Source organism: Staurois parvus, unplaced genomic scaffold (genome assembly GCF_062004578.1).
Source record: "Staurois parvus isolate SC_StPar_1 unplaced genomic scaffold, SC_StPar_1.0 ptg001394l, whole genome shotgun sequence".
Classification (NCBI taxonomy): Eukaryota; Metazoa; Chordata; class Amphibia; order Anura; family Ranidae; genus Staurois; species Staurois parvus.
This window is the reverse complement of record NW_028319190.1, coordinates 489,958-516,643: the sequence shown is the minus strand read 5'-3', so window position 1 is coordinate 516,643 and position 26,686 is coordinate 489,958. Positions and strand designations below refer to the sequence as shown.

Here is a 26,686-nt window from a genome sequence, read left to right as displayed (position 1 = left end):
TGTCCCTGGAAGCTGCAAATTCCTGGAACATAATATTTCTACTGCAGTGATCTTCACTAGCTTCCAGGTCCTGTGCTGATCAGCTGGTTCCATGGCATGGTCCTGTGCTGATCAGCTGGTTCCGTGGCATGGTCCTGTGCTGATCGGCTGGTTCCGTGGCATGGTCCTGTGCTGATCGGCTGGTTCCGTGGCATGGTCCTGTGCTGATCGGCTGGTTCCGTGGCATGGTCCTGTGCTGATCAGCTGGTTCCGTGGCATGGTCCTGTGCTGATCAGCTGGTTCCGTGGCATGGTCCTGTGCTGATCAGCTGGTTCCGTGGCATTGTGAACACAGGTCAGCTAAGCACAGGCGCCATTCAAGCAAAGCATTCTCTGACTGGTAAAGGTGGAGTGTGACATCACTGCCCCGCCTCTCCATCTCGTCCAACCTGAGAACGCTTCCCATTCATTCTGGAAATGCTAAATGTTCCCTGAGTGGCACCCATACCAAGCAGCTGACCTCCTGTGTTCAGAATGCAGCAGGGAGCCACTTGGCGAGGGATAGTGGAGTAATTGTCTTTACTGTGTACAAAAATTCATGCCAGGAACGCCTCTTTAAAAACAGAGTTTATCATCACTTTAACTACTTTACGACTGCCCGTACTTCGGACAGACAGCCACTGTAGTTAAAGCGACGTACAGGGTGACAACGCTCAGTCTCTGTCGCCCATTTGTGTTCTGGTGTTGTCACCCTATCACACAGCCTTCCAATGGTGACTACAAGTGGTTGTTTCAGCACACATTACAAATCTTGGTCCGCTGTTGTCCCCACTGGGAAACCCACTCATGGTAATGTCAAGCAGCCATCACTAGAGTGCATGTAGACAGAAGTAGCTGTACATACCCCGCATAGGATCAGCAGCATGAAGATCCAACCAAAGAAAAAAAAAAAAAAAGGGGGGGGGGTAGTCTAATTACAAATGTTTAAGATATACAGTGTTAACTAAACACATCTAGGTCTACTTTATGACCAAATTCCCTTTCACAGCAGCCATGGGGGTCATTTGAAGTCACTAATCCTCAGGTGTACAGAGCATTAATACTGCAACAAGTAGGAGTCCTGCCTTTCCAGTTCTGAAGCTGCGCTGGGATTTCTAAAGCCAATATCGCCAACGCTTCCAGACAAAAGCTCCATGTGTGTCTAGCCGATAATCCTTTCATTAATGATTCAGCATTCTTCATTCCTTGCTGGTCGGAGATTAGCCGACTTTAAGACACCACTGTTTACATTTCCAACAAGCAAACTAACAAGCTACCAAGTGTGATAAACATCAGTTATCAGCTTTGTAAAGAGGTCCTGTCACTGACACTGCTCTCCAGTCTGAAAAGGAATTGAGGTCCATTTCATAAAGCTGGTTGGACCATCTGCCTCAGGTCAACCAACAGACCCAAAGCTTAACTAAAACCAACTTCAGAAAAGTTAACATTTGGGTAGTTTTGTATTTGTCTTTCTGGCCCCATAGGTGATTTTCCTTCAATTCGTGTACCTGTGTCATCCTTACCAAAAATGGAAGTTATGGTGGTCACCAGAGTAGGAAGACATGAACAGCAATAAAAAAGTTCTAAGCCTTCACCCCACCTCCCCATTCTTGGAACAAGAATAGTGTGGTGGGGTGAAGACTTGGAACAAGAATAGTGTGGTGGGGATGAAGACTTGGAACAAGAATAGAGCGGTGGGGATGAAGACTTGGAACAAGAATAGAGCGGTGGGGTGAAGACTTGGAACAAGAATAGAGCGGTGGGGTGAAGACTTGGAACAAGAATAGAGCGGTGCGGTGAAGACTTGGAACAAGAATAGAGCGGTGCGGTGAAGACTTGGAACAAGAATAGAGCGGTGCGGTGAAGACTTGGAACAAGAATAGAGCGGTGCGGTGAAGACTCCACCGCTCCATTCTTGTTCCAAGTCTTCACCCCACCGATCCATTCTTGTTCCAAGTCTTCACCCCACCGCTCCATTCTTGTTCCAAGTCTTCACCCCACCGCTCCATTCTTGTTCCAAGTCTTCACCCCACCGCTCCATTCTTGTTCCAAGTCTTCACCCCACAGCTCCATTCTTGTTCCAAGTCTTCACCCCACCGCTCCATTCTTGTTCCAAGTCTTCACCCCACAGCTCTATTCTTGTTCCAAGTCTTCATCCCACCGTTCTATTCTTGTTCCAAGTCTTTACCCCACCGCTCTATTCTTGTTCCAAGTCTTCACCCCACCGCTCCATTCTTGTTCCAATTTTTCACCCCACCGCTCTATTCTTGTTCCAAGTCTTCACCCCACCGCTCCATTCTTGTTCCAATTCTTCACCCCACCGCTCTATTCTTGTTCCAAGTCTTCACCCGACAGCTCCATTCTTGTTCCAAGTCTTTACCCCACCGCTCCATTCTTGTTCCAAGTCTTTACCCCACCGCTCCATTCTTGTTCCAAGTCTTCACCCCACAGCTCCATTCTTGTTCCAAGTCTTCACCCCACAGCTCTATTCTTGTTCCAATTCTTTACCCCTCCGCTCCATTCTTGTTCCAAGTCTTTACCCCACCGCTCCATTCTTGTTCCAAGTCTTCACCCCACAGCTCTATTCTTGTTCCAAGTCTTCACCCCACAGCTCTATTCTTGTTCCAATTCTTTACCCCTCCGCTCCATTCTTGTTCCAAGTCTTCACCCCACCGCTCCATTCTTGTTCCAAGTCTTCACCCCACCGCTCCATTCTTGTTCCAAGTCTTCACCCCACCGCTCCATTCTTGTTCCAAGTCTTCACCCCACCACTCCATTCTTGTTCCAAGCCTTCAGCCCACCCCTCCACTCGTTCTAAGCCTTCACCTCCACCGTTCCATTCCTGTTCTAAGCCTTCACAGCACCGTTCCATTCTTGCTCTAAGACTTCACTCCACTTGTTCCAAATCTTTAGCCCACCCCTCCACTCTTGTTCTAAGCCTTCACCCCACCACTCCACTCTTGTTCTAAGCCTTCACCCCACCCCTCCACTCTTGTTCTAAGCCTTCACCCCACCACTCCACTCTTGTTCTAAGCCTTCACCCCCACCACTCCATTCTTGTTCTAAGCTTTCAGCCCCGCCATTCCACTCTTGTTGTAAGCTTTCACCCCACCATTCTATGTCTGTCCTAACAGGAAGAAAAACCTCCCAAAAAGCAATGAAAAGCTTGATCAACACAATAACCACCACACAAGCAGCAAAAAACTCCACCTATATTTTTTCATCACAGATGTCTAAAGATAAAGAAAAACAGTGCACTTTACTGGCTGTAAGGTTCCCCATTCATCAGGGCCATCAATGAGTCAAATAATTTTGTTTGAAAGCCCTGCTACTTGAATGGAATCCCAGACGTACTAAACAGGCTCTAATACAATATGTACGTTTCACATTCACAGTTCGGATTTTGTTAATTTAAGAACATTTTCCAAATTGCTCCTTCAAACTTGCTCACAACTCGGGTCAAAAACAATCTTTGATTTTACCTCACTAACCATTAGAATATAAAAATGGACATCCCAAAATGAGCTGTATTTATCCACTCTGGAATTCATTGGGTCTTCAGGTTGAAAAACATACGAAAGTGCGGCTTTCTCAAAACAAGATGCTGTAGGCATGCTTGCCGGTCCAATTACTTGTACTTGTTTGACTTTTTAATCTGCACGCTTGTTCCAGATCGATGATTGCGAGAACACTGAAGACAGACACCCAGAGAACTAGTATTCCTGGATGGTCAGCAGCAGCTCCTGTTTTTCTTTTAAGACAGGTTGTCTTTAAACCACCTACAAACCTACACCGTGGCTGGATATCCCTGCCGGACTCAGCTGCCAATAACTCTGCCTAATGAAAGATCTTTGTAAGTTCACATCATCATCTTTGGTGATGGGAGGGCTGTGGGCCTCGGTCTGTCTCCGGGGAAACAATAGAAATGTTCCAATTCTTTTTTGCTTGAGCAAGCTCGGCCAGGGTTGAACAAATGTTCCTTGATCCAAAAATAAATAACATACTGTCCGCAAGCACCTTTAGGGCAACCATGGATGGGCTGGTAGTGGGAGATGTCTGCCTATCTTTGAACATGTCCACTGAGTCCTAGGTCTTACCTAGACTCCTGCCCACCAATCACTGTGGGGGAGCAAACTGAAGCTCCAAATTCTGCTCCAACAACACAGCCCTAGCATTCAGAAAGGACCAAAACAGCTGCAAGCACCTTGAGAATGGATGCATCCTTTTTAGATATAGGACCAACTATGGACACCCTGTGGAGTCTCTGAGGGCTCTCATCTCTAATGCACAATCTGCGGTTTCAACTAACAGTGTGCATGAGGCCTAATAGATCCAAGTATTCTTTTCTTCTGAACGTTTTTAAAATTACGGTTTTAAATCTATAAAATGCAAAACATGACAAAGGATTCCCAGAGCACTGCAGGATATCTAAGAAGACAGAGCAGAGCAGTTTGTAATTCTGTCAGAAAAAGAAGGGTGTTGTTGCTGCGATGACCTCAATGAGTTCTGTAAACAAACCCCTCTTTCCAGTAACCATACAAATGATGTAATTGAGGCTAAACGTGCCATCTGCTGGCTTGATAAAAAAGTTCCCAGAATTCATCTTTGATATTGTACCATACAATAAATTATATAAAAAAAAAAAAAACACTGTCCACAGGTTAGTCCCGCTCACTCCCAGCTTTGCAGGATAGTCCCCACTCACCCCCACCTTTGTAGGATAGTTCTGCACAGCTCGTTCCATCTCCGCAGGATAGTTCCGCTCACCCCCCAGCTCCGCAGGACGGTCTCGCTCACCCCCCAGCTCCGCAGGACGGTCTCGCTCACCCCCCAGCTCCGCAGGACGGTCCAGCTCACCCCCAGCTCCGCAGGACGGTCCAGCTCACCCCCAGCTCCGCAGGACGGTCCAGCTCACCCCCAGCTCCGCAGGACGGTCCAGCTCACCCCCAGCTCCGCAGGACGGTCCAGCTCACCCCCAGCTCCGCAGGACGGTCCAGCTCACCCCCAGCTCCGCAGGACGGTCCAGCTCACCCCCAGCTCCGCAGGACAGTCCAGCTCACCCCCAGCTCCATAGGAAGGTCCAGCTCACCCCCAGCTCCGTAGGAAGGTCCAGCTCACTCCCAGCTCCGTAGGATTGTCCAGCTCACCCCCCCAGCTCCGTAGGATTGTCCAGCTCACCCCCAGCTCCATAGGATTGTCCAGCTCACCCCCAGCTCCATAGGATTGTCCAGCTCACCCCCCAGCTCCATAGGATTGTCCAGCTCACTCCCAGCTCCATAGGATTGTCCAGCTCACCCCCCAGCTCCGTAGGATTGTCCAGCCAACCCCCCAGCTCCGTAGGATTCTCCAGCTCAACCCCCAGCTCCGTAGGATTCTCCAGTTCAACCCCCACCTCCATAGGATTGTCCAGCTCAACCCCCAACTCCAAAGGATTGTCCAGCTCACCCCCCAGCTCCGTAGGATTGTCCAGCTCACCCCCCAGCTCTGTAGGATTGTCCAGCTCACCCCCCAGCTCCGTAGGATTGTCCAGCTCACCCCCCAGCTCCGTAGGATTGTCCAGCTCACCCCCCAGCTCCGTAGGATTGTCCAGCTCACCCCCACTCCTTTGGGCCCCATGTAGGCCCTGCTGCCCTATGCTGCCACTGCAGTCCACACATCATAATACACAGCCCCCAGAGTAAGTATCCATCATACTGCTCGCCATAGCAAGTGCTCATTTGGTCAGTGCAACTATGTGACAATGCAGACCAATGAGAAGCGCATCTGAGTCTTCTTTTCTGGTACGGCGTCCTAGAAGAAAAAAGGTTTCTCATTGGAAGAAAAAAAGATTTCTCATTGGTCAGCACGGTCCCGAACAGCTCCGTAGGAAGGTCCAGCTCACTCCCAGCTCCGTAGGATTGTCCAGCTCACCCCCCAGCTCTGTAGGATTGTCCAGCTCACCCCCAGTTCCATAGGATTGTCCAGCTCAACCCCCAGCTCCGTAGGATTCTCCAGCTCAACTCCAAGCTCCGTAGGATTCTCCAGCTCACCCCCAACTCCATAGGATTGTCCAGCTCACCCCCCAGCTCCATAGGATTGTCCAGCTCACCCCCAGCTCCATAGGATTGTCCAGCTCACCCCCAGCTCCATAGGATTGTCCAGCTCACCCCCAGCTCCATAGGATTGTCCAGCTCACCCCCACGTAGGCCCTGCTGCCCCATGCTGCCACTGCAGTCCACACATCATAATACACAGCCCCCAGAGTAAGTATCCATCATACTGCTCGCCATAGCAAGTGCTCATTTGGTCAGCGCAACTATGTGACAATGCAGACCAATGAGAAGTGCATCTGAGTCTTCTTTTCTGGTAAGGCGTCCTAGAAGAAAAAAGGTTTCTCATTGGTCAGCACGGTCAAGTGGCTGTGTTGACCAATGAGCACCACCCCAAACACATAATATACGAAACAACTACGAATCCCTTTTCACGCAGCTGTGATGTCCCCCGATTCCTATAGTTGCCTTTTAATTGAGCCAGTTTGATTGGCTGCCATAAACGAGAGCAAGGTAACGTGAATCCGTGGGGCCGCCAGCTGGAGAACCACTCGGTGCCCGCTTGTTACGGTTAACAAGGGAACCAGCGTTAAACTTTTTTTTTTTTTTGCCCGGTTACATCTGCTAAATGATAAATTTCCTTGTATTCTAATTAACCCTTGTAGATAATCTGCCTCCTGTACTTCATCGCGCACTGTAATCTGAAGCCCCAAACTGGCTCATTTTCTCCATGACAACAGGATGCCGGGACCCGCTAATAACACGGTGCTATTACCCGACTAAGAAGCCATCTGCCTGCACAATTACCAAGATCTCTCCGCTAATTATAAAGTTGAGAAGGAGACTGTTCCCGTCGTTTGTCATGAAATACATAAACTGCAATGTTGAGCCTCCCCCCCTCCGAGAACCGAGCGCTGCAAGGCAGGGGATCGCGTGTGGTGCCTATAATCATTCGCTGCATCAGACAGCGTCACAGTCACGACCTGTCAATCAAATATTCTCGTAGAATTACTAGGAAAATGTGGATTAAATATCAGAGATATCAGGAGGGAGGGCGTCAGTGCATCCATAACGGATTTAAAGCGGAACTCCACCCAAAAGGGGAAGTTCTGCTTTAAGCCTTTGTCCCCCGCTCCCCATTAAGGGCTCATGTACACTGCAACTGATAAACTCACGTTTAGGAGCTGTTCAGCATTTTTTTCAGCAGCCCCTGAACTCTCCCTAATGTTTTCCTATGTGTCTGTGTACACATCTTCATTTACAGTCGTTTACAGGCAGCTGAGTTTACAGTCGTTTTTTTGAACACAGAAAACTTGCGTTCAGCAGTCGATTTTATCAGCGTTTCAAACGCAAAACGCTTGTAAATGCAGCAAATCGCATTTATAAGCATTTGCGGTTGAAATTTTTTTGTAACTCTTCCAGTTCCCGATGCTGTCTAGAGCCTTTTTTCATCATGAAAAATGCATGCAAAGAGTTTTCAAGGTACTCAGATGGACAAAACACTGAACACAGGATGTTCCTACCAAGCTTAACACACATTGGAATGACCAATTCACACCTCAGACCTCTCCCACCCTTGGAAACAAAAGATATGTTAATGATCATTCACACCTCAGACCTCTCTCACCCTTGGAAACAAAAGATATGTTAATGACCATTCACACCTCAGACCTCTCCCATCCTTGCAAACAAAAGATATGTTAATGACCATTCACACTTCAGACCTCTCCCACCCTTGGAAACAAAAGATATGTTAATGACAGCGCTGAGCGAACTATTGACACTTTATAAATACTGTATAATAATAATAATAATAATGATCAATCACACCTCAAATTCCTCATGAAGACCCCCTGCCAGGCGGCCTTGATGACTCCCCCCACCAGACACCTTTCCCACCCTTGAAAACAAAAGAAATGTTAATGAGCAACTCACACCTAAGCTAATCTCAACACATACTGCTGTCTCTGCTTCTACTCTCTGTATTTCTCTGAAACAGTCTGAAATAGTTCATAATTGACCACTTTTCAGTGCATTCTGGGCATTTGGGAGGTTCTCCTGTGCTTATCTTTAAAAAAAAGCTTCTAAACTCAAACATGCATAAGCGCGTTAGGCAAACGCGATTAAACAGACGTTTTTTAACATACGTTTTCCAGCAGTCAGTTTCCATCATTCAGAAGCGTCCCGTGTACATGGGGCCTAAGGATTGGAACCTTTGGGGAGCGGAGATGGGTTACTCAAATTTGACAGGTACCCGCTCCCACTTCCGCTGCGATCACCTAGGTGATTGAAAGCAGAAGACGTTCTCCCCCTCCCTCCCCGTAGTCTTCTGGGACATGATAGGTCCCAGAAGACTACGGGGCCATTCACAAGGCACAGCACTTCTCGCACATGCGCAGTGGGCACCCGGCTGTGAAGCCGCAAGCTGTCACAGCCGGGTGCCCACACTGAAGATGTCGGAGCCAGGGAGAGAAGACAACCGGTGAAGCCAGCGGTGGTGAGGATGCCGCGGGAACGTGGGACAGGTAAGTGGCTGTATTTTAAAAGACAGTTTTTGTAGCTGCTGACTTTTTTTTTCGTTTTTCAGGTGGAACTCTGCTTTAAGGTGGAACTATGGGCAGGATAAAAAAATAAATAAATCAATGCAGCTCTGTAATAATTAATGCCTCATTAATTGTATTATTTAAATGCAAGCAGAGAAAATAACTGGATGTGACCCGGTATCAGCCTCTTGCAGTCCCTGTGCAGCAGGGCTGGAGTATGCGAGGAAAAAACAGTGCAAGGAGCCAATCAGTTCATATGCTAATAGAAGGAGAGAGCAGAGTGTGAGATGATCACATAGTTACAGCAAGGCAACGTTTCAGAGTCTAACATGCCTGATGAAGGGGTCCTGCGAGACTCCGAAACGTTGGGTCACATGCCTGATGAAGGGGTCCTGCGAGACTCGGAAACGTTGAGTCACATGCTTGATGAAGGGGTCCTGCGAGACTCGGAAACGTTGCCTTGCTGTAACTATATCATCGTTCATGAAAACGTTTGGCCCCATATTGGTGATCCTCGGTGTGCTGGTGACATCCTCCCTTTGCTGATTCTGTTCAGTTCCAGCCGACGGTCGCCGCAGCACCCACTTATACACACCGCCATTTGTAACACAAGAACATGTGCGTTTGGATTGTACACTTGCAGTGAGAGATGGGTTCATCACTGTGCTGCTGCTTCTTTCACTGTCCAATCACAAGCTGTGGGTGGGTCCAGGATGACCTGGGATCAGATGAAGTGGGTTAAATGATGTTCCTATCAGACTGAGGGACATCTAGTGGCAGAAGAATATACTGCGGAGGAAACCTCAGTACTGAAAGTGAATAGCACGGCAAAAGCTGGTTTTGATATTTGATCTTTTAAAAGGGTTGCTACATTTTTATCTGGCTTTTGTGACTGAAGTTTTGCTTTAATTTGTATCTAAACTCAAAGCAGCAGCACTGGGATGTAACAATGGATGAAAAAATAGGTGAAAACAGTTTTTTGGGGGGTTTTTTAATGATAAACCATGCTTTAACCACTTCCCGTCTGGCCAATGTATATAAACAGCCTGGCGGTGGCAGTGAAGGGTCGAGTGGCTGTTTATAAACGGCCTCCCCACACCCTGCTTGTGCACGCTCCCTGGGAGCACGCAGCACCGCGATTCGGTGCCCGTTGTGTCCTCCGGACACAGTGGAACACCGAACGTCGTATGGGACCTCTGTGTGAGGTCCCGATCATGTGATCACTGATTGGCCAATCATTGATCACATGCAGAGTAGTAAGCAAGATGTCACTTCTGACATCATTACTTACTACATGTGAAATCTGTGAATGATCACAGAGGTCACATGGTACAGGGTTATTCACAACAGTCTTGTACCGTGTGACAAGCTGTGACCAATCACAGCTCACTCAGTATTTCTCAACGGCTGCAAGAATACAGCCAGAGAGGAGAAATGATTGATTTTACAGCCTTTATGGGTGTAAAAGCAATCAGTGTAAAAAAAAAAAAAATCATCACCCTCCACAAGTAGTACAGTGTCACCATGGTGACACTGTACTGCTAGGGTGACAGCATGTAAAAAAAAAAACAAAAAACAATAATATAAAAAAAAATAAAAATGTAAAAAAATTTTTTTTTAATTATAATTTTTGGTTATAATCTAATTTGGGTTATTTTTTTTTTTTACTAAAAAGATAACTGAATACATTTTGGCCAAGATTTATGCTGAATTATTTATTTGCAAAATTATATAAGAAAAACACTTTTTCAAAATTTTTGGACTTTTTCATTTATATAGCAAAAAAAATAAAAATCCCAGCGGTGAATAAACACCACCAAAAGAAAAAGTTTTATCGGTCTCAAAAAAAGGCTAAAAAATTCATATGGGTACAGTGTTGCATGACCGCGCAATTGTCATTCAAAGTGTGACAGCGGTGAAAGCTGAAAATTGGCCTGGACAGGAAGGGGGGGAAAGTGTCCGGACTGGAAGGGGGGGGGGGGGGGGAGTGTCCGGACCGGAAGGGGGGGGAAGTGTCCGGACCGGAAGGGGGGGGAAAGTGTCCGGACCGGAAGGGGGGGGAAAGTGTCCGGACCGGAAGGGGGGGGAAAGTGTCCGGACCGGAAGGGGGGGGAAAGTGTCCGGACCGGAAGGGGGGGGAAAGTGTCCGGACCGGAAGGGGGGGGAAAGTGTCCGGACCGGAAGGGGGGGGAAAGTGTCCGGACCGGAAGGGGGGGGGGGAAAGTGTCCGGACCGGAAGGGGGGGGGGAAAGTGTCCGGACCGGAAGGGGGGGGGAAAGTGTCCGGACCGGAAGGGGGGGGGAAAGTGTCCGGACCGGAAGGGGGGGGGAAAGTGTCCGGACCGGAAGGGGGGGAAAGTGTTCGGACCGGAAGGGGGGGAAGTGTCCGGACCGGAAGGGGGGGGAAAGTGTCCGGACATGAAGTGGTTAAGAAACTAATTGTCATCCAGTTAGGGCTAACATCTACTTTCAGCCCGGGTTCACACTGGTGTGGTGAGGAATTAGCAGTGTTTTCAGTGCGGATTCCGCACCTCATCAGAATCGCACCCCGTTCATGCGAACCGCTGCGGGTGTGTATGCCAAGTTAACAACACCCCGAACTCATCCCGCAAAACGCGGTGCGATGTGCAGAATCGGATCGCATAGGTGTGAATACCCATGCAATCCAATTCTAATGCAGACCCAAAAAAGGTCCTGCGTGTTTTTGGTGCGGATGCGGTGCGAACAGAGCCGTACAAAATATATGGTTCCGATCGCACCGCACGCAAATCGCGTGTGATCTGCACAGGAATGCGGTGCAGTTCCTGTGCCAATCACATGCGATATACCGCCCCGCATATATGTGAGCCCGGGCTAAGTGACAGTTAACGTCTTGATGTTTTCGGAGTTCTCCGCTAATAATGAAGCCCATCCCAACACTGCAATGTACACTAAACTTTTATTTTTTTATCCCCGAGTTGTGTTTAGATTTTCTGAACACAGCTTGTCCTATATAAATATATTCGATGCCTTCTTGTTAACAGCTGTCAATACGACGCGTGCATGGCGGGAGCGGTATAAGCCTTTCAGGAACATATGCTTTCACCGCGCCTTTTCAAGACAAACATTTATGACCTTGTTAATAGCAATAAAAAATACTTACTTCAACAAAGTAAAATGCCTACCGATGCTTCTTTTTTGCAGACACTGCCTGGCTAAATAACTGCCTTCACCATGTCTGCATTTAGATCGTCCAGACACAATTATACCCCCATATACAGTATTTGCAGAGAGTACACAAGCCGTTCTATATCCGACTCCCAAGGCATCCCAGCCATAGGCCACCTTCACGCAGGGGAAGAGTTCACTAAGGAGGTGTTCACTCCAAGCTACAGAAGTCATTGGTCCAGAAGTATCCGAGAAATGAATTCTCCCAGTTTACACAGCATTCTTAACCCTGATGAAGGGTGCGCAGCCATAGAAATGGGTTGGTTGGTTTAGGAGAAAATACTTAAGGACTCTACATCTGTTAACCATTCTAAACCATGGTTCCATAGAACTCTAGGGTTTCTCTAACAGGTTGCAAAGGGTTCCTTCATTTGCGGCTGATTGATTTCTTACTGGATGGTTCTGAAGAGTTCTGGGCTCAATGCCACATGCACTTTAATTTACTTTTTTCTGTTGGTTGAACTAAATGGACTAATTTTTTAACCTGACTAAACTAACTAAGAAATCAAGTATGTTTTTAGCGGACTATAAGGGTAGCATTTGAACATCACTAAAAACAGATCCCCAAATGCATGGAACCTTCTTCCCACTGACCCCCAATATAAGGAGCATTCTTCCCACTGACCCCCAATATAAGGAGCATTCTTCCCACTGACCCCCAATATAAGGCAATGTAAGGAGCATTCTTCCCACTGATCCCCAATCTAAGGAGCATTCTTCCCACTGATCAACAATGTAAGGAACATTCTTCCCAGTGATCCACAATATAAGGAGCATTCTTCCCACTGATCAACAATGTAAAGGGAAATCTTTCCACTGACCACCAATGTAAGGGACATTCTTCCCACTGACCCCCAATGTAAGAACATTCTTCCCACTGACCACCAATGTAAGGGACATTCTTCCCACTGATCACCAATGTAAGAACATTCTTCCCACTGACCCCCAATGTAAGAACATTCTTCCCACTGATCACCAATGTAAGGGACATTCTTCCCACTGACCCCCAATGTAAGGGACATTCTTCCCACTGACCCCCAATGTAAGGGACATTCTTCCTACTGATCACCAATGTAAGGGACATTCTTCCTACTGATCACCAATGTAAGGAGCATTCTTCCAACTGACCACCAATGTAAGGGACATTCTTCCCACTGATCACCAATGTAAGGGACATTCTTCCCACTGATCACCAATGTAAGGAACATTCTTCCCACTGATCACCAATGTAAGGAGCATTCTTCCCATTGATCACCAATGTAAGGAGCATTCTTCCCACTGACCACCAATGTAAGAACATTCTTCCCACTGATCACCAATGTAAGGGACATTCTTCCTACTGATCACCAATGTAAGGAGCATTCTTCCCACTGACCACCAATGTAAGAACATTCTTCCCACTGATCACCAATGTAAGGGACATTCTTCCCACTGATCACCAATGTAAGGGACATTCTTCCCACTGATCACCAATGTAAGGAACATTCTTCCCACTGACCCCCAATGTAAGGGACATTCTTCCCACTGACCCCCAATGTAAGGGATATTCTTCCCACTGACCCCCAATGTAAGAACATTCTTCCCACTGACCCCCAATGTAAGGAACATTCTTCCCACTTATTCCCAATGTAGGAAGAATTCTTCCCACTGACCACCAATGTAAAGGGCATACATCCCACTGACCCCCAATGTAAGGGACATTCTTCCCACTGAACGCCAATGTAAGACATTCTTGCCACTTATTACCAATGTAAGGAACATTCTTCCCATTGACCCCCAATGTAAGGAACATTTTTCCCCTCTGACCACCAATGTAGGGAGCATTCTTCCCACTGATCACCAATGTAAGGGACAGTCTTCCCACTGACCACCAATGCAAGGGACATTCTTCCCACTGACCACCAATGCAAGGGACATTCTTCCCACTGACCACCAATGCAAGGGACATTCTTCCCATTGACCCCCAATGTAAGGAACATTTTTCCCCTCTGACCCCCAATGTAAGGGACATTCTTCCCACTGATCACCAATGTAAGGGGCATTCTTCCCACTGATCCCCAATGTAAGGGACATTCTTCCCACTGACAACCAAAGCAAGGGACATTCTTCCCACTGACCCCCAATGTAAGGAACATTCTTCCCACTGACCACCACCAATAAGGAGCATGTAAGTGTCCACAAAAGAATTGGTTTTTGCAAGGGTTTCTCGAGAGTTCCTCTAAGGCAGGGTTTCTCAACTCCAGTCCTCATGGACCCCCAACAGGTCATGTTTTCAGGATTTCCATTATTTTGCACAGGTGATTTGATCAGTTTCACTGCCTTAGTAATTACCACAGCTGTTTCATCTGAGGGAAATCCTGAAAACTTGACCTGTTGGGGGTCCACGAGGACTGGAGTTGAGAAACACTGCTCTAAGGTAAAAAGGTTAGTGCTCTTACTCAACTACCTGGATTCTATCTGAACACTTGAGAAAAGATCTAGCTAGAGCTACTTCCCTCCTTTACTAAAAGATATGGTACCAACATCAGAGTAATCTCAGATTCAGCAACTTTTCCAACCAAATATGGCCAAGATCAGACTGCCAGTGAAGAAGTCAGAAAAAGGAGTTGCGTGGCACACATATTTTTCACACAGAAGTTGGTGCAGGGAGTACAGGATTGGTACTGCATCATAAAAACCGTGCTGATAGGAGAAGGCCAAGTGACAGAGATGAGCTCATGACTTTTTAGACAGAATGTGCCTAAAACTATCTCTGTCGTTAATGGGAGTCCATCCCTACTCAGGGTAGAGTGGCTCACCAGAATTTGGTCATAGCAGCTGTGGAATGCAGTAGCCATAGATGTGACACAGAGAGCCCAAATGCTCAGCGGTGAGCCCTTAGAACAGTGGCCTCCAAACTGCGGCCCAGGGTCCAGATGCAGCCCTTTGCTTACTTTTATCTGGCCCTTGGGGCACTATTTTTCTCCACCAATAGCAACAATGGGGCATATTACCCCCTCTGACACCAATGAAGGGGCAGAATAGCTCCGAATAACAGGTCACAATTCCTCCCAATGGGGCACAATTCCTTTCAGACACCAAACAAGAGGTTCCAATGATGGGGTTCTTTTCCTCTCACTGACACCAAAGATGGGAAATTCTTTATTCCACGCAAGTCATGACCTTTTCTACTCCCAATAGTCGGGCCCTTGTTAAGTCTGAAGGACAGTAAAGTGGCCCTTTGTTTAGAAAGTTTGGAGATCCCTGCCTTTGAAGGACAGAAGTGTAGAGTCTAAACCCACCCGGCCTTCTCCAGAACACCCTACAATGGGGGGTTTCGCTGTTGAAGTCTCAGGGATGTGACCCTCTGACTCACCCGAGCAGGCAGCTACCTAGGACAGGACTGGTGATGCAAGAATAATATCTTCTCGCACTAGGATCTTCTGCAGCCACTTCTGTCTTCATGCACACCAGCGTTTTGTAAGGAAAAAAAAAAAAGTTGCGTCAAAGCGCCCCCTTGTATTCTCCATGGGAAGCCCATGTAACAAGGTAGCAACGAAGGGGGAAAACGAAAGGGAGGGACAGAGCGTTGTCACCTTTTATTAGGTGCCTGAACAATGATCTTCATGGCAGGATCAACAGGGATTTTTTTAATGACAACTTCAGATTTAAAAATACAAAAACCAAAGAGGTAATATATTGCAGCTTACCAATCAGATGTGGTGGCTGCATTAGTTTTCTTTTTTTTAGGCTTTTTTCCCCCTCTGCTTTCACCTGGTGATCTGGCCAGTCAGGCACCTCCTAGGTTCACACCTAAGCGTTTTTTTCAGTGTTTTTCAGAAATGCAGTACAGTCCATTTAACATGATTTCCTATGGGACACGTTCGCATCTCAGCGTTTTCACCCGATGCTTTTTTTTTTTTAACACAAAAAGTTGCGTTTTTGGTTTAAATCTGCCTAGCAACAAGAAAAGAAAAAAAAACGCGGCAAAAACATAGGTGCAAAAACGCAAACCGCACTGCAGAAATGGCTCAAACGCAACCTGCATAGGTGTGAACCTAGCCTTAGAGTGCCTCCACTCTGGATGAAGGGAGGATTAGATGTACTAGCAGATTTAAACACACAAAAAACTGATGCCAAACTGGCGCTCACACTTTATAAATCAGTTACAGCAACAGCTTTGCACCTTTTGGGATATAGGTTTTATATAAATAAAAGTCGATCATTTTAAGTCCCTGTCAGTGGTAAATGGTTTCTTTCATCCCTGTAAGTTGATATATCTGGAAGAGAGCTTGTGCTTTTGAAAAACAACAGACTTACTGGCTGGATCACTAATGTAAATAGAAGAAAGAACGCCTAAAAGCTGCAATACAATAGATGCTTGCTTTTGGGTTTAATACCACTTTAACCCCCCCTGGCAGTATTCCCGAGTGTAGCTCGGGGTTAAGTTTCAGCACCAAAGGCGGTAACCCCGAACTACACTCGGGAATACACTGTATCGTTGCCCCGGGATCCCTCGATCACTTACCTTCTGCGCTCCCGCGATGTCCCTCCTGCAGCATCCCTGGCAATGTCCTCTGGCCGATGCCGGCATCTGTCTTCTGGGTTCCGTTCCCTGCGACGTCGGGACGTACGGGGGACGGAACTGGCGGGAAATTCAAAAATGTGAAAAAGTGAAATTCACTAAATACACTAAAATCACATAGTATAACATTCCTGTATCAAACCATTTCACATACATTTTGTCCCGAGTGCTTTGTCCGGCGCCCTGCCTGCATTTTTACCGCCCTTTCTGCCTGGAAACTGAGAAACGTCCATGGCGTCCAAAAAGCGTCCCTTTAGGTCAAAAGCAGTTTTAGACCGGCTAGAGAACAGCGATAGTAAATCAGAACCACTTGCAGAATTGAGTGATAATGATTCGTGGGGGAAATTCCTCATCAGACACTGAAAACGATTCTGCGACTGAGCTCAGCGATGTGCGAACTTGGCGTTCTATTTCACATTTCTGTGTTTTTGGTTTGATTATATTATTGAATTACATTTATTATATTATTTTTTATGATTATTGATTATATTATAATTTATTATTTCGTGTTTCAAATTTTATCATACCCGGGATGTTTACTAGACTCTTGTAGGACAGATTTCAGTGAGTTATTCCTAAAAATTACAGGCCTGCAATAAAAAAACGACATATTTCCATGCAAAAAAATGTACCACTTTGAGCACAGAAATATGGACATAATCAGACCGCCAGGGAGGTTAACCTGGTAAAGCTCATACGAGGATTTGAGTGAGTTGTGGGCTAGATCTACTTTGATGAACAATCAATGTGAAGAGAGTGTGAGATCATAAGTCTGTGTGACCTGCCTATGAACTTGTCTTATTTTGAACTTTTGAGTGGTCCCAAATCTCAAAGCCTCAAAAGAAAAAAAAAAAAAAAAAAAAAAGAACAAAAAAAAAACCATGCACACAATACCAACTTAACAATAGCTATTCGGAGCCCCCCGGTTCTCCCTGGTGGGGTTACATGCAGCACAATCAATGCACGGTTATTTGTCTTTCAATGACTACAAAGCTTCTGTCCTCGGCTTTTAATCCATCGTGAAGCAATTTCCAGCATTGTTTGCAAAAACCAATTAAATTATGGAAAACAAACACGGAGCCCAGGAGAGGCAGTTGAACGGTGTCACTCGCCTATTAATTAGCGATACAAATTGATGGAATTTATTCCGATGGATCTCTCCCCCTGAACCTCAGCAAGAGTCCAATTCTCCGACGTGTACAACATTAGGGGACGTTTATTAGGTGTGATCAGAGAGGTGAGCCCATGAGGGACCTTGTGTCCACATCCAATACCACCAGTGTGGAAATAGCTAAAGAAGGGCTCCAGACTAAAAGATAAAGAAACTGGTGAAATGTATTCATAGGAGCAGCTTTACTTGCCAGGAAAGATTTCAGTTGCTCCCTTTTGTCATTATATTGTAAAGCGCTGAGTAAACTGTTGGCGCCATATAAATCCTGTATAATAATAATAATAATAATGTTTCATTTTGTAGTGAGGGTGAGAAAACATTATAGAGAACTTAACTCTATATACCTCGTTCCATGGCCGCCCACCCAATGCATTTTATGTAAGATTTACTCAGCAGGACCCTCAAACACTGACTCCTAATGCCAGAGTAAGCTTTAGTGAGCAGGTCCCTCAACACCATCTCCTCCTCCAAGTGTAAGCTTTAGTGAGCAGGACCCCCAACACCATCTCCTCCTACAAATGTAAGCTTTAGTCAGCAGGACCCCCAACACCATCTCCTCCTACAAATGTAAGCTTTAGTCAGCAGGACCCCCAACACCATCTCCTCCTACAAATGTAAGCTTTAGTGAGCAGGACCCCCAACACCATCTCCTCCTACAAATGTAAGCTTTAGTCAGCAGGACCCTCAACACCATCTCCTCCTACAAATGTAAGCTTTAGTCAGCAGGACCCCCAACACCATCTCCTCCTCCAAGTGTAAGCTTTAGTGAGCAGGACCCCCAACACCATCTCCTCCTACAAATGTAAGCTTTAGTGAGCAGGACCCCCAACACCATCTCCTCCTACAAATGTAAGCTTTAGTGAGCAGGACCCCCAACACCATCTCCTCCTACAAATGTAAGCTTTAGTCAGCAGGACCCCCAACACCATCTCCTCCTACAAATGTAAGCTTTAGTCAGCAGGACCCCCAACACCATCTCCTCCTCCAAATGTAAGCTTTAGTGAGCAGGACCCCCAACACCATCTCCTTCTACAAATGTAAGCTTTAGTCAGCAGGACCCCCAACACCATCTCCTCCTCCAAGTGTAAGCTTTAGTGAGCAGGACTGTCAATACCATCTCCTCTTACAAGCGTAGGCTTTAGTGAGCAAAACCCTCAACATCATCTCCTCCTACAAATGTAAGCATTAGTGAGCAGGACCCCCAACACCATCTCTTCCTACAAGTGTAAGCTTTAGTGAGCAGGACCTTCACCACCATCTCCTCCTACAAGTGTTGACTTTAGTGAGCAGGACCCCCAAACACCATCTCCTCCTCCAAGTGTAAGCTTTAGTGAGCAGGACCCCCAACACCATCTCTTCCTACAAGTGTAAGCTTTAGTGAGCAGACCCTCAATACCATCTCCTCCTACGAGTGTTGACTTTAGTGAGCAGGACCACCAACACCATCTCCTCCTACAAGTGTAAGCTTTAGTGAGCAGGACCCCCAACACCATCTCTTCCTACAAGTGTAAGCTTTAGTGAGCAGGACCCCCAACACCATCTCTTCCTACAAGTGTAAGCTTTAGTGAGCAGGACCCTCAACACCAACACCTCCTACAAGTGTTGACATTAGTGAGCAGGACCCCCAACACCATCTCCTCCTACAAGTGTTGACTTTTGTGAGCAGGACCCCCAAACACCATCTCCTCCTCCAAGTTTAAGCTTTAGTGAGCAGGACCCCCAACACCATCTCCTCTCATCAGTGCAAGCTTTAGCCAGCAGGTTCCTCATACACTATGCCCTCCAACCAGTGTTGGCTTTAGTGAACAGGACCCTCATACACCATTTCCTCTTACTGAGTAGGTCTTTAACAGCCCCCATCAGACTGTCACCGTTGGGGCTCATGTCGACTGGCGCTTTTCTGCATCTGATGTTCCTTTGAAACACGTCAGCAGATTTCAATGGACTTCAAAGGACTACAGTAGAGGACAAGTCAGAGGCTGCTCTTCACTGGCTTTGTGTTTCTTTGGACACAACAATTCCTATTGGGATGTTTTTGGATTGCAGACAAATCAGGTCAAGTACAGCCTTTTCTTGTCAAGTGTTTTATATTCAAAAGCATGTGGCAGCTATGTTCAAATGCTAGACCCTGAATTTGACAAAAACGCCCTACATGGGGACGGTTCCCCTCTCAAGGAAAGGTGACGGGGTCTTTTTTACAGCTCCCCTCCCCCAACCCCCTTAAAATTAATGCACTCCCCCTCAGGTTCTGTGCTTTAGAAGTCATCCTTCTCCATTATACCTGTAGGAACGGAATATTTCATTGTAGCTTCTGACTGACAACAAAGCAATAGTGCAGCAGAAGTAAGGTGAGCAGAGCCCCCCTTGAACTATAAGGCAGTGCCAAGCACATCATGGAGAATTGTAGGCGTGGCAACATTTTTCAAAAAGTTAGAGGATTAAAACTTGAGAATACATACAGAGTGCAGGCGTCAGGAGTATGTAAGGCACAGAGTGCAGGCGTCAGGAGTATGTACGGCACAGAGTGCAGGCGTCAGGAGTATGTACGGCACAGAGTGCAGGCGTCAGGAGTATGTACGGCACAGAGTGCAGGCGTCAGGAGTATGTACGGCACAGAGTGCAGGCGTCAGGTGTATGTACGGCACAGAGTGCAGGCGTCAGGAGTATGTACGGCACAGAGTGCAGGCGTCAGGAGTATGTACGGCACAGAGTGCAGGCGTCAGGAGTATGTACGGCACAGAGTGCAGGCGTCAGGAGTATGTACGGCACAGAGTGCAGGCGTCAGGAGTATGTACGGCACAGAGTGCAGGCGTCAGGAGTATGTACGGCACAGAGTGCAGGCGTCAGGAGTATGTACGGCACAGAGTGCAGGCGTCAGGAGTATGTACGGCACAGAGTGCAGGCGTCAGGAGTATGTACGGCACAGAGTGCAGGCGTCAGGAGTATGTAAGGCACAGAGTGCAGGCGTCAGGAGTATGTAAGGCACAGAGTGCAGGCGTCAGGAGTATGTAAGGCACAGAGTGCAGGCGTCAGGAGTATGTAAGGCACAGAGTGCAGGCGTCAGGAGTATGTAAGGCACAGAGTGCAGGCGTCAGGAGTATGTAAGGCACAGAGTGCAGGCGTCAGGAGTATGTAAGGCACAGAGTGCAGGCGTCAGGAGTATGTAAGGCACAGAGTGCAAGCGTCAGGAATATGTAAGGCACAGAGTGCAGGCATCAGGAGTAGGAAACCTACAGAGTGCAGGGGTCATGAGCATGTAACATATAGAGTACCAGGGCAAGGAGTATGTATTGTGCAGGAGTCAGAAGTATGTACCGTACAGAATGCAGGAGTAAGGAGCATGTAACAGAGTACAGGGGCCAGGAGTATGTATTGTACAGGGGCCAGGAGTATGTATTGTACAGAGTGCAGGTGCCACTAGTATGCGACGTACACAGTGCAGGGGTCAGGAGTATGTGATGAACACAGTGCCTGGGTCAGGAGTATGTGCCGTATAGCATGCAGGGGTCAGGAGTATGTGCCGTATAGCGTGCAGGGGTCAGGAGTATGTGACGTATAGAGTGCAGGGGCCAGGAGTATGTGACGTATAGAGTGCAGGGGCCAGGAGTATGTGACGTATAGAGTGCAGGGGTCAGGAGTATGTGCCGTATAGCGTGCAGGGGTCAGGAGTATGTGAGGTATAGAGTGCAGGGGCCAGGAGTATGCGACGTATAGAGTGCAGGGGCCAGGAGTATGCGACGTATAGAGTGCAGGGGCCAGGAGTATGTGACGTATAGAGTGCAGGGGTCAGGAGTATGTGACGTATAGAGTGCAGGGGCCAGGAGTATGTGAGGTATAGAGTGCAGGGGCCAGGAGTATGTGAGGTTTAGAGTGCAGGGGCCAGGAGTATGTGAGGTATAGAGTGCAGGGGCCAGGAGTATGTGAGGTATAGAGTGCAGGGGCCAGGAGTATGTGACGTATAGAGTGCAGGGGTCAGGGGTATGTGATGTATCGAATGCAGGGGTCAGGAGCTGAGTCGCCTATTACTCCTGCTGCTCCCAAAAGCCAAAAAAAAAAAAGCATCAACATGGATTACTGACAGAAATCTAATCGTTTTCGCTTTTATATCTAAAGCAGCAATAGATTCCCTATTATTAGCAGATAACATTTTAAAACCTCGGATCCATAAGCATTTGAGAATTAAACAGAATTAGAACCAAGATTATATTTAAAACAAATGGCTGTCCTATGAATTGATGGGATGACACAGTAAGAGGGAAAACTCATTAGCTGACACACGGGACGATTCTCACAATACAACTGTGGACATAGATCAGAACTATGGAACACGAAGACAATCAGCGTGGACTTACAGCACTGTGACGCAGCGATGGGGAGAGGCGGCTTCTGTTCATCATCATGGTAGGAGTACTGTGAAGAGATATATCAGTCACAATGTGAAAATACAAGGGTATAACGTAACACATAAAACAAAATGGTAGCAAGCAACTTATCTGAAAGAGTTACAAATAACAATCACAAAAAAAGTAAAAGAAAATTAATTTAGCAATTGGAAAATCAGATATTTTCTATGATAACCACTGGCCATGGGTGGGAAGCTTTCTGTTGGTCTTCAGGTGAATTAGCCCAGTGCGGGGTCATCACTAACACTGACACGGGCTTCGATCCTTTTCTTCACTGCAGAATTGGAGACTAGGACTGCATGTTGGCAGATTTTTCAGTTGGTCAGAACGTTTCCATTGTTCAAGAAAAAGAAACCTCAACTGCCTTCGACAATGTTATTACTCTCTGGGAGAGCAGGAAACACACATTTATCGCTGTGGAGAGCTCCAGAACCGCACTGGGATGGAGCTACAAAGCTGCTAATGTTCTGACCCCTTACTGGGTTGAACGTTTGCTGTATTATAAAGGCTGCTGGGAATTTGTATTAAAGTGCCCGAATTTCCCAGCACTTCTAAATATGCCTTATTAAGCATAAAACGTATATAATTCATGTCCATACTGGGAAAAACACAAATGTGCCATTTTCCAACATTAGATCATGAACAATATATAAAACCATAGTTCTGCCTATTCCTATCTCCCTCTGAAATCAGAAATTAATTAGATGTCAATTAACCACATTCTACTGTCAAACAATTCAACCCCTACAGACTAGGTCACTAGGCTAACTTTGTTTTAATTTACTATATTGGGATTTATTATTGAATGGAAATGGAGAATTCAATAGGTAGCCAGTGACGGTATAATGCTGATGTTAGAACATTAGTGTCATTGCCCCTTCGTAAATTTCCTATAGAGCAATAAATATGTGGGTACCCCTTCCGAACAAGTGAGTTTGGTTGTATTCAGTAAAAAGGTATGGTTAATTTTACAGCATACAAAGTCACTGTAGACAATTATGCTCTTGCAACCTAGTGGTAACAGTTGGGTGAAGACCCTTTTCTGTTCTAGTATGACTGTGCCCCCTGTGTACAAAGCCAGATCCATGAAGACATGGTATGAGGAGTTTGATGTGGAGGAACTTGAGCATTCTGAACAGAGCCCTGACCACCTCAGCCATACTGAACACCTTTGGTATGAACTAGTATGCTGATTGCAAGCCATATCTTCTCATCCAATATCAGCACCTAACCTCAACCCTACTGAGCACCTTTCTAAATTGTAGCAACTACAAACCAGGTCTTCTCATCCAACATCAGCACCTAACCTCAACCCCATTGAACACCTTTCTAAATTGTACCAACAACTACAAACCAGGTCTTCGCATCCAACATCAGTACATGACCTCAACCCCATTGAACACCTTTCTAAATTGTAATGACTACAAACCAGGTCTTCTCATTCAATATCAGCACCTAACCTCAACCCTACTGAGCACCTTTCTAAATTGTAGCAAGCACAAACCAGGTCTTCTCATCCAACATCAGCACCTAACCTCAACCCTACTGAACATCTTTCTAAATTGTAACAACTACAAACCAGGTCTTCGCATCCAACATCAGTACATGACCTCAACCCCATTGAACACCTTTCTAAATTGTAATGACTACAAACCAGGTCTTCTCATCCAGTATCAGCACCTAACCTCAACCCTACTGAACACTCCTTTAAATTATAACGACTACGAACCAGGTCTACTCATCCGACATCAGTACATGGCCTCAAACCCATTGAACACCTTTCTAAATTGTAACAAAGGCTACAAACCAGGTCTTCTCATCCAACATCAGCACCTAACCTCAACCCTACTGAACACCTTTCTAAATTGTAACGACTACAAACCAGGTCTTCTCATCCAACATCAGTACATGACCTCAACACCATTGAACACCTTTCTAAATTTGACGACAACTATAAACCAGGTCTTCTCATCAAATATCAGCACCTAACCTCAACCCTACTGAACACCTTTCTAAATTGTGACTACTACAAACCAGGTCTTCTCATCCAACATCAGCACCTAACCTCAACTCTACTGAACACCTCTTTAAATTGTAACGACTACAAACCAGGTCTTCTCATCCAACATCAGTACATGACCTCAACACCATTGAACACCTTTCTAAATTGTAACAGTGACTGCAAACCAGGTCTTCTCATCCAAGATCAGTACTTGCCCTCAACCCTACTGAACCTTTTGGATGAACTGGAACACCTATCATGAGCCAGGTCTTCTCATCCAACATCAGTACCTGACCTCTCAAGTATTCTTTTGGCACAAATTCCCACAGGCACACTCCGAAGGCTTGTGAAAGGCCTTCCCAGAAGTGTGGTAGACATTTTAGCCATCAACAGGAAAGCCAACTCCATAACAATGACAATAGTTTTGGAATGAGTTGCCCAACAAGTTCATGTGGATGTGATGGTCAGAAGTCCACAAATATTTGCCCCTATATTGTACCTGGGTTCTACCACCTTCCCTATCTGTATTAAAAGAGAAATTTGAGTTTATTAAAAAAACACAAACGGTCATACTCACCTAGGTGGATGCAGCATTGGTCCGAAGCTGCATCTGTTTCTCGACGCTTCTAAGAGCGAGAGACTGCTGATTGATCAGTTCTCGGTCTTCACGGAGCAGAAAGCCAGTGATATTAAACCACCAGCATACTGGCTCTGTCCCTCTGGCACTCACTGGAGCGCTTTGCAAAGGAAGGGGTGGGACTGGATGGATCAGGCTCTCAGAGGTTCACCGAAACGTTGAGCTGGCTGCTGCTTCAGGCATCTGGGCAGATCCCGACTTTAATACCTGGAGCTGCTCTGTGACTGATCACAGGAATGCACAACTAAGTGCACTCCTGTGATCCATACAAGTAGGGTCAAAAGAGCTTTGGCCCTACTTCTCCTTTAAAGACTACTGAAAAATTTCCATGTTTGTGGTTTTTCTTAGGTTATGCCATTTTTATAGTGTATACAATGTGTTTACTGGCACGTTTTGGAGTTTTATTATAAGTTCTGTATAGGATTGCTTTCAAGACCCTGGTCTTTAGAAATCCCTTGCTAAGATTTACATATTTATATTTAATCCTCTTGTGATATGGTCATATCTGGAGGAATGAGGAGGATTTGCAGTCTTGGTGTATCGTTAATGTTTGTATTAGTTAGGTTTTGCCGCATCATATCTCTACGGACTTCTCCTATGTGCCATTTTAAATACTTAAGTTGGAGGAAGGGCCTGTTTTTCTTAATAAGATACTTCAATCCTCTTGTTCCTGGATGAACGGGGGACGGTGAATGAAGATCCTTCTTTGTGCAAAGGGAGTATCACCTAAAAACCGGTCTGTCACAATTAAAGGATAGGTATAGATAAAAAACATTTCACTAACTTTTAGATATAGTAGGAAAAAGTTATAACTCCTGATATTGCAGCACTGGGTACATTCCTCTGTGGCCTGGTGGCCATCGATCAAATGTCCGGAAGTTATTTGAAATCCACAATTTACATCTCTTACCAGAACAAGACGTGAGGATATATTTTCCAATGCGAAAACCTGTTTTGATGACAACTTTCTGAAAAGGAAAGCTGGCCATACACTTGGAGATTTAGGAATGAACATTCTTACAAATATTTCTATGAGCATTTGTCCAAAACTTTTCCGTACAGATAAATGCTATTTAACCACTTCCCGTCCGGCCCATGTACATAAACGGCCAGATGGGAGCAGTGCAGGAGCACGTGGCCATTTATAAAAGTCCTCCCGCATTCTCTGCCTGAGCACGTGGCACCGCGATCCAGTGCCTGCTGTGTCCAGGAAAGACAGCGAAACACCGATCGCTGTACGGGACCTCTGTGTGAGGTCCCGATCATGTGATCACTGATTGGCCAATCAGTGATCACATGAATAGTAGAAAACATGTCACTTCCTGACATCATTGCTTACTACATGCGAAATCTGTGAATGATCACAGAGGTCACATGGTACAGGGCTATTCACAACAGCCTTGTACCATGTGACAAGCTGTGACCAATCACAGCTCACACAGTATTTCTCAATGGCTGCAAGAATGCTGCCAGAGAGAAGGAGAAATTATTGCGTTTACAGCCTTTATGGGTGTAAAAACAATCAGTGTAAAAAAAATAAATAATTCTTCATCACCCCCCACAAGTAGTACAGTGTCACTATGGTGACACTGTACTGCTAGTGTGACAGTATGCTACAAAAAAAAAAAATATAAAAAATAAAATAAAAATGTAAAACAACATTTTAAAAATTATAATTTTTGGTTATAAACCAATTTGGGCTTTTTTTTTTTTTAACTGAATACATTTTGGCCTAGATTTATGAAGAAAGATTCTTTGCAAAATTGTATAAGAAAAATACTTTTTTTTTCAAAATGTTTTGACTTTTTCATTTATATAGCAAAAAAATAAAAATCCCAGTGGTGAATAAATACCACCAAAATTAAGTTTTATCTGTCTCAAAAAAATGCTAAAAAATTCATATGGGTACAGTGTTGCATGAACGCGTCATTTAAAGTGCGATAGTGCCGAAAATTGAAAATTGGCCTGGACAGGAAGGGGGTGAAAGTGTCCGGACATGAAGTGGTTAAAGGTAATTAGAATTTTGGTTTGCTTTTAGTATTTAAAATTTTGGAAAGAATGTCATTTCTTGAATGAAAACCACATTCAGCATCAAAAAATTTGCTCAAGAAAAA

General features: G+C 45.8%; 1 protein-coding gene across 1 annotated transcript in view; it reads right to left on the bottom strand.

Moving 5' to 3' along the window:
* The window catches only part of LOC149436248 (uncharacterized), a 285,326-nt gene that overhangs the window by 80,050 nt on the left and 178,590 nt on the right, over positions 1-26,686 (bottom strand). Inside the window, 1 exon segment of the mRNA XM_089661820.1 lies at positions 21,883-21,940. Coding sequence (XP_089517946.1) covers positions 21,883-21,940 — 58 coding nt within the window.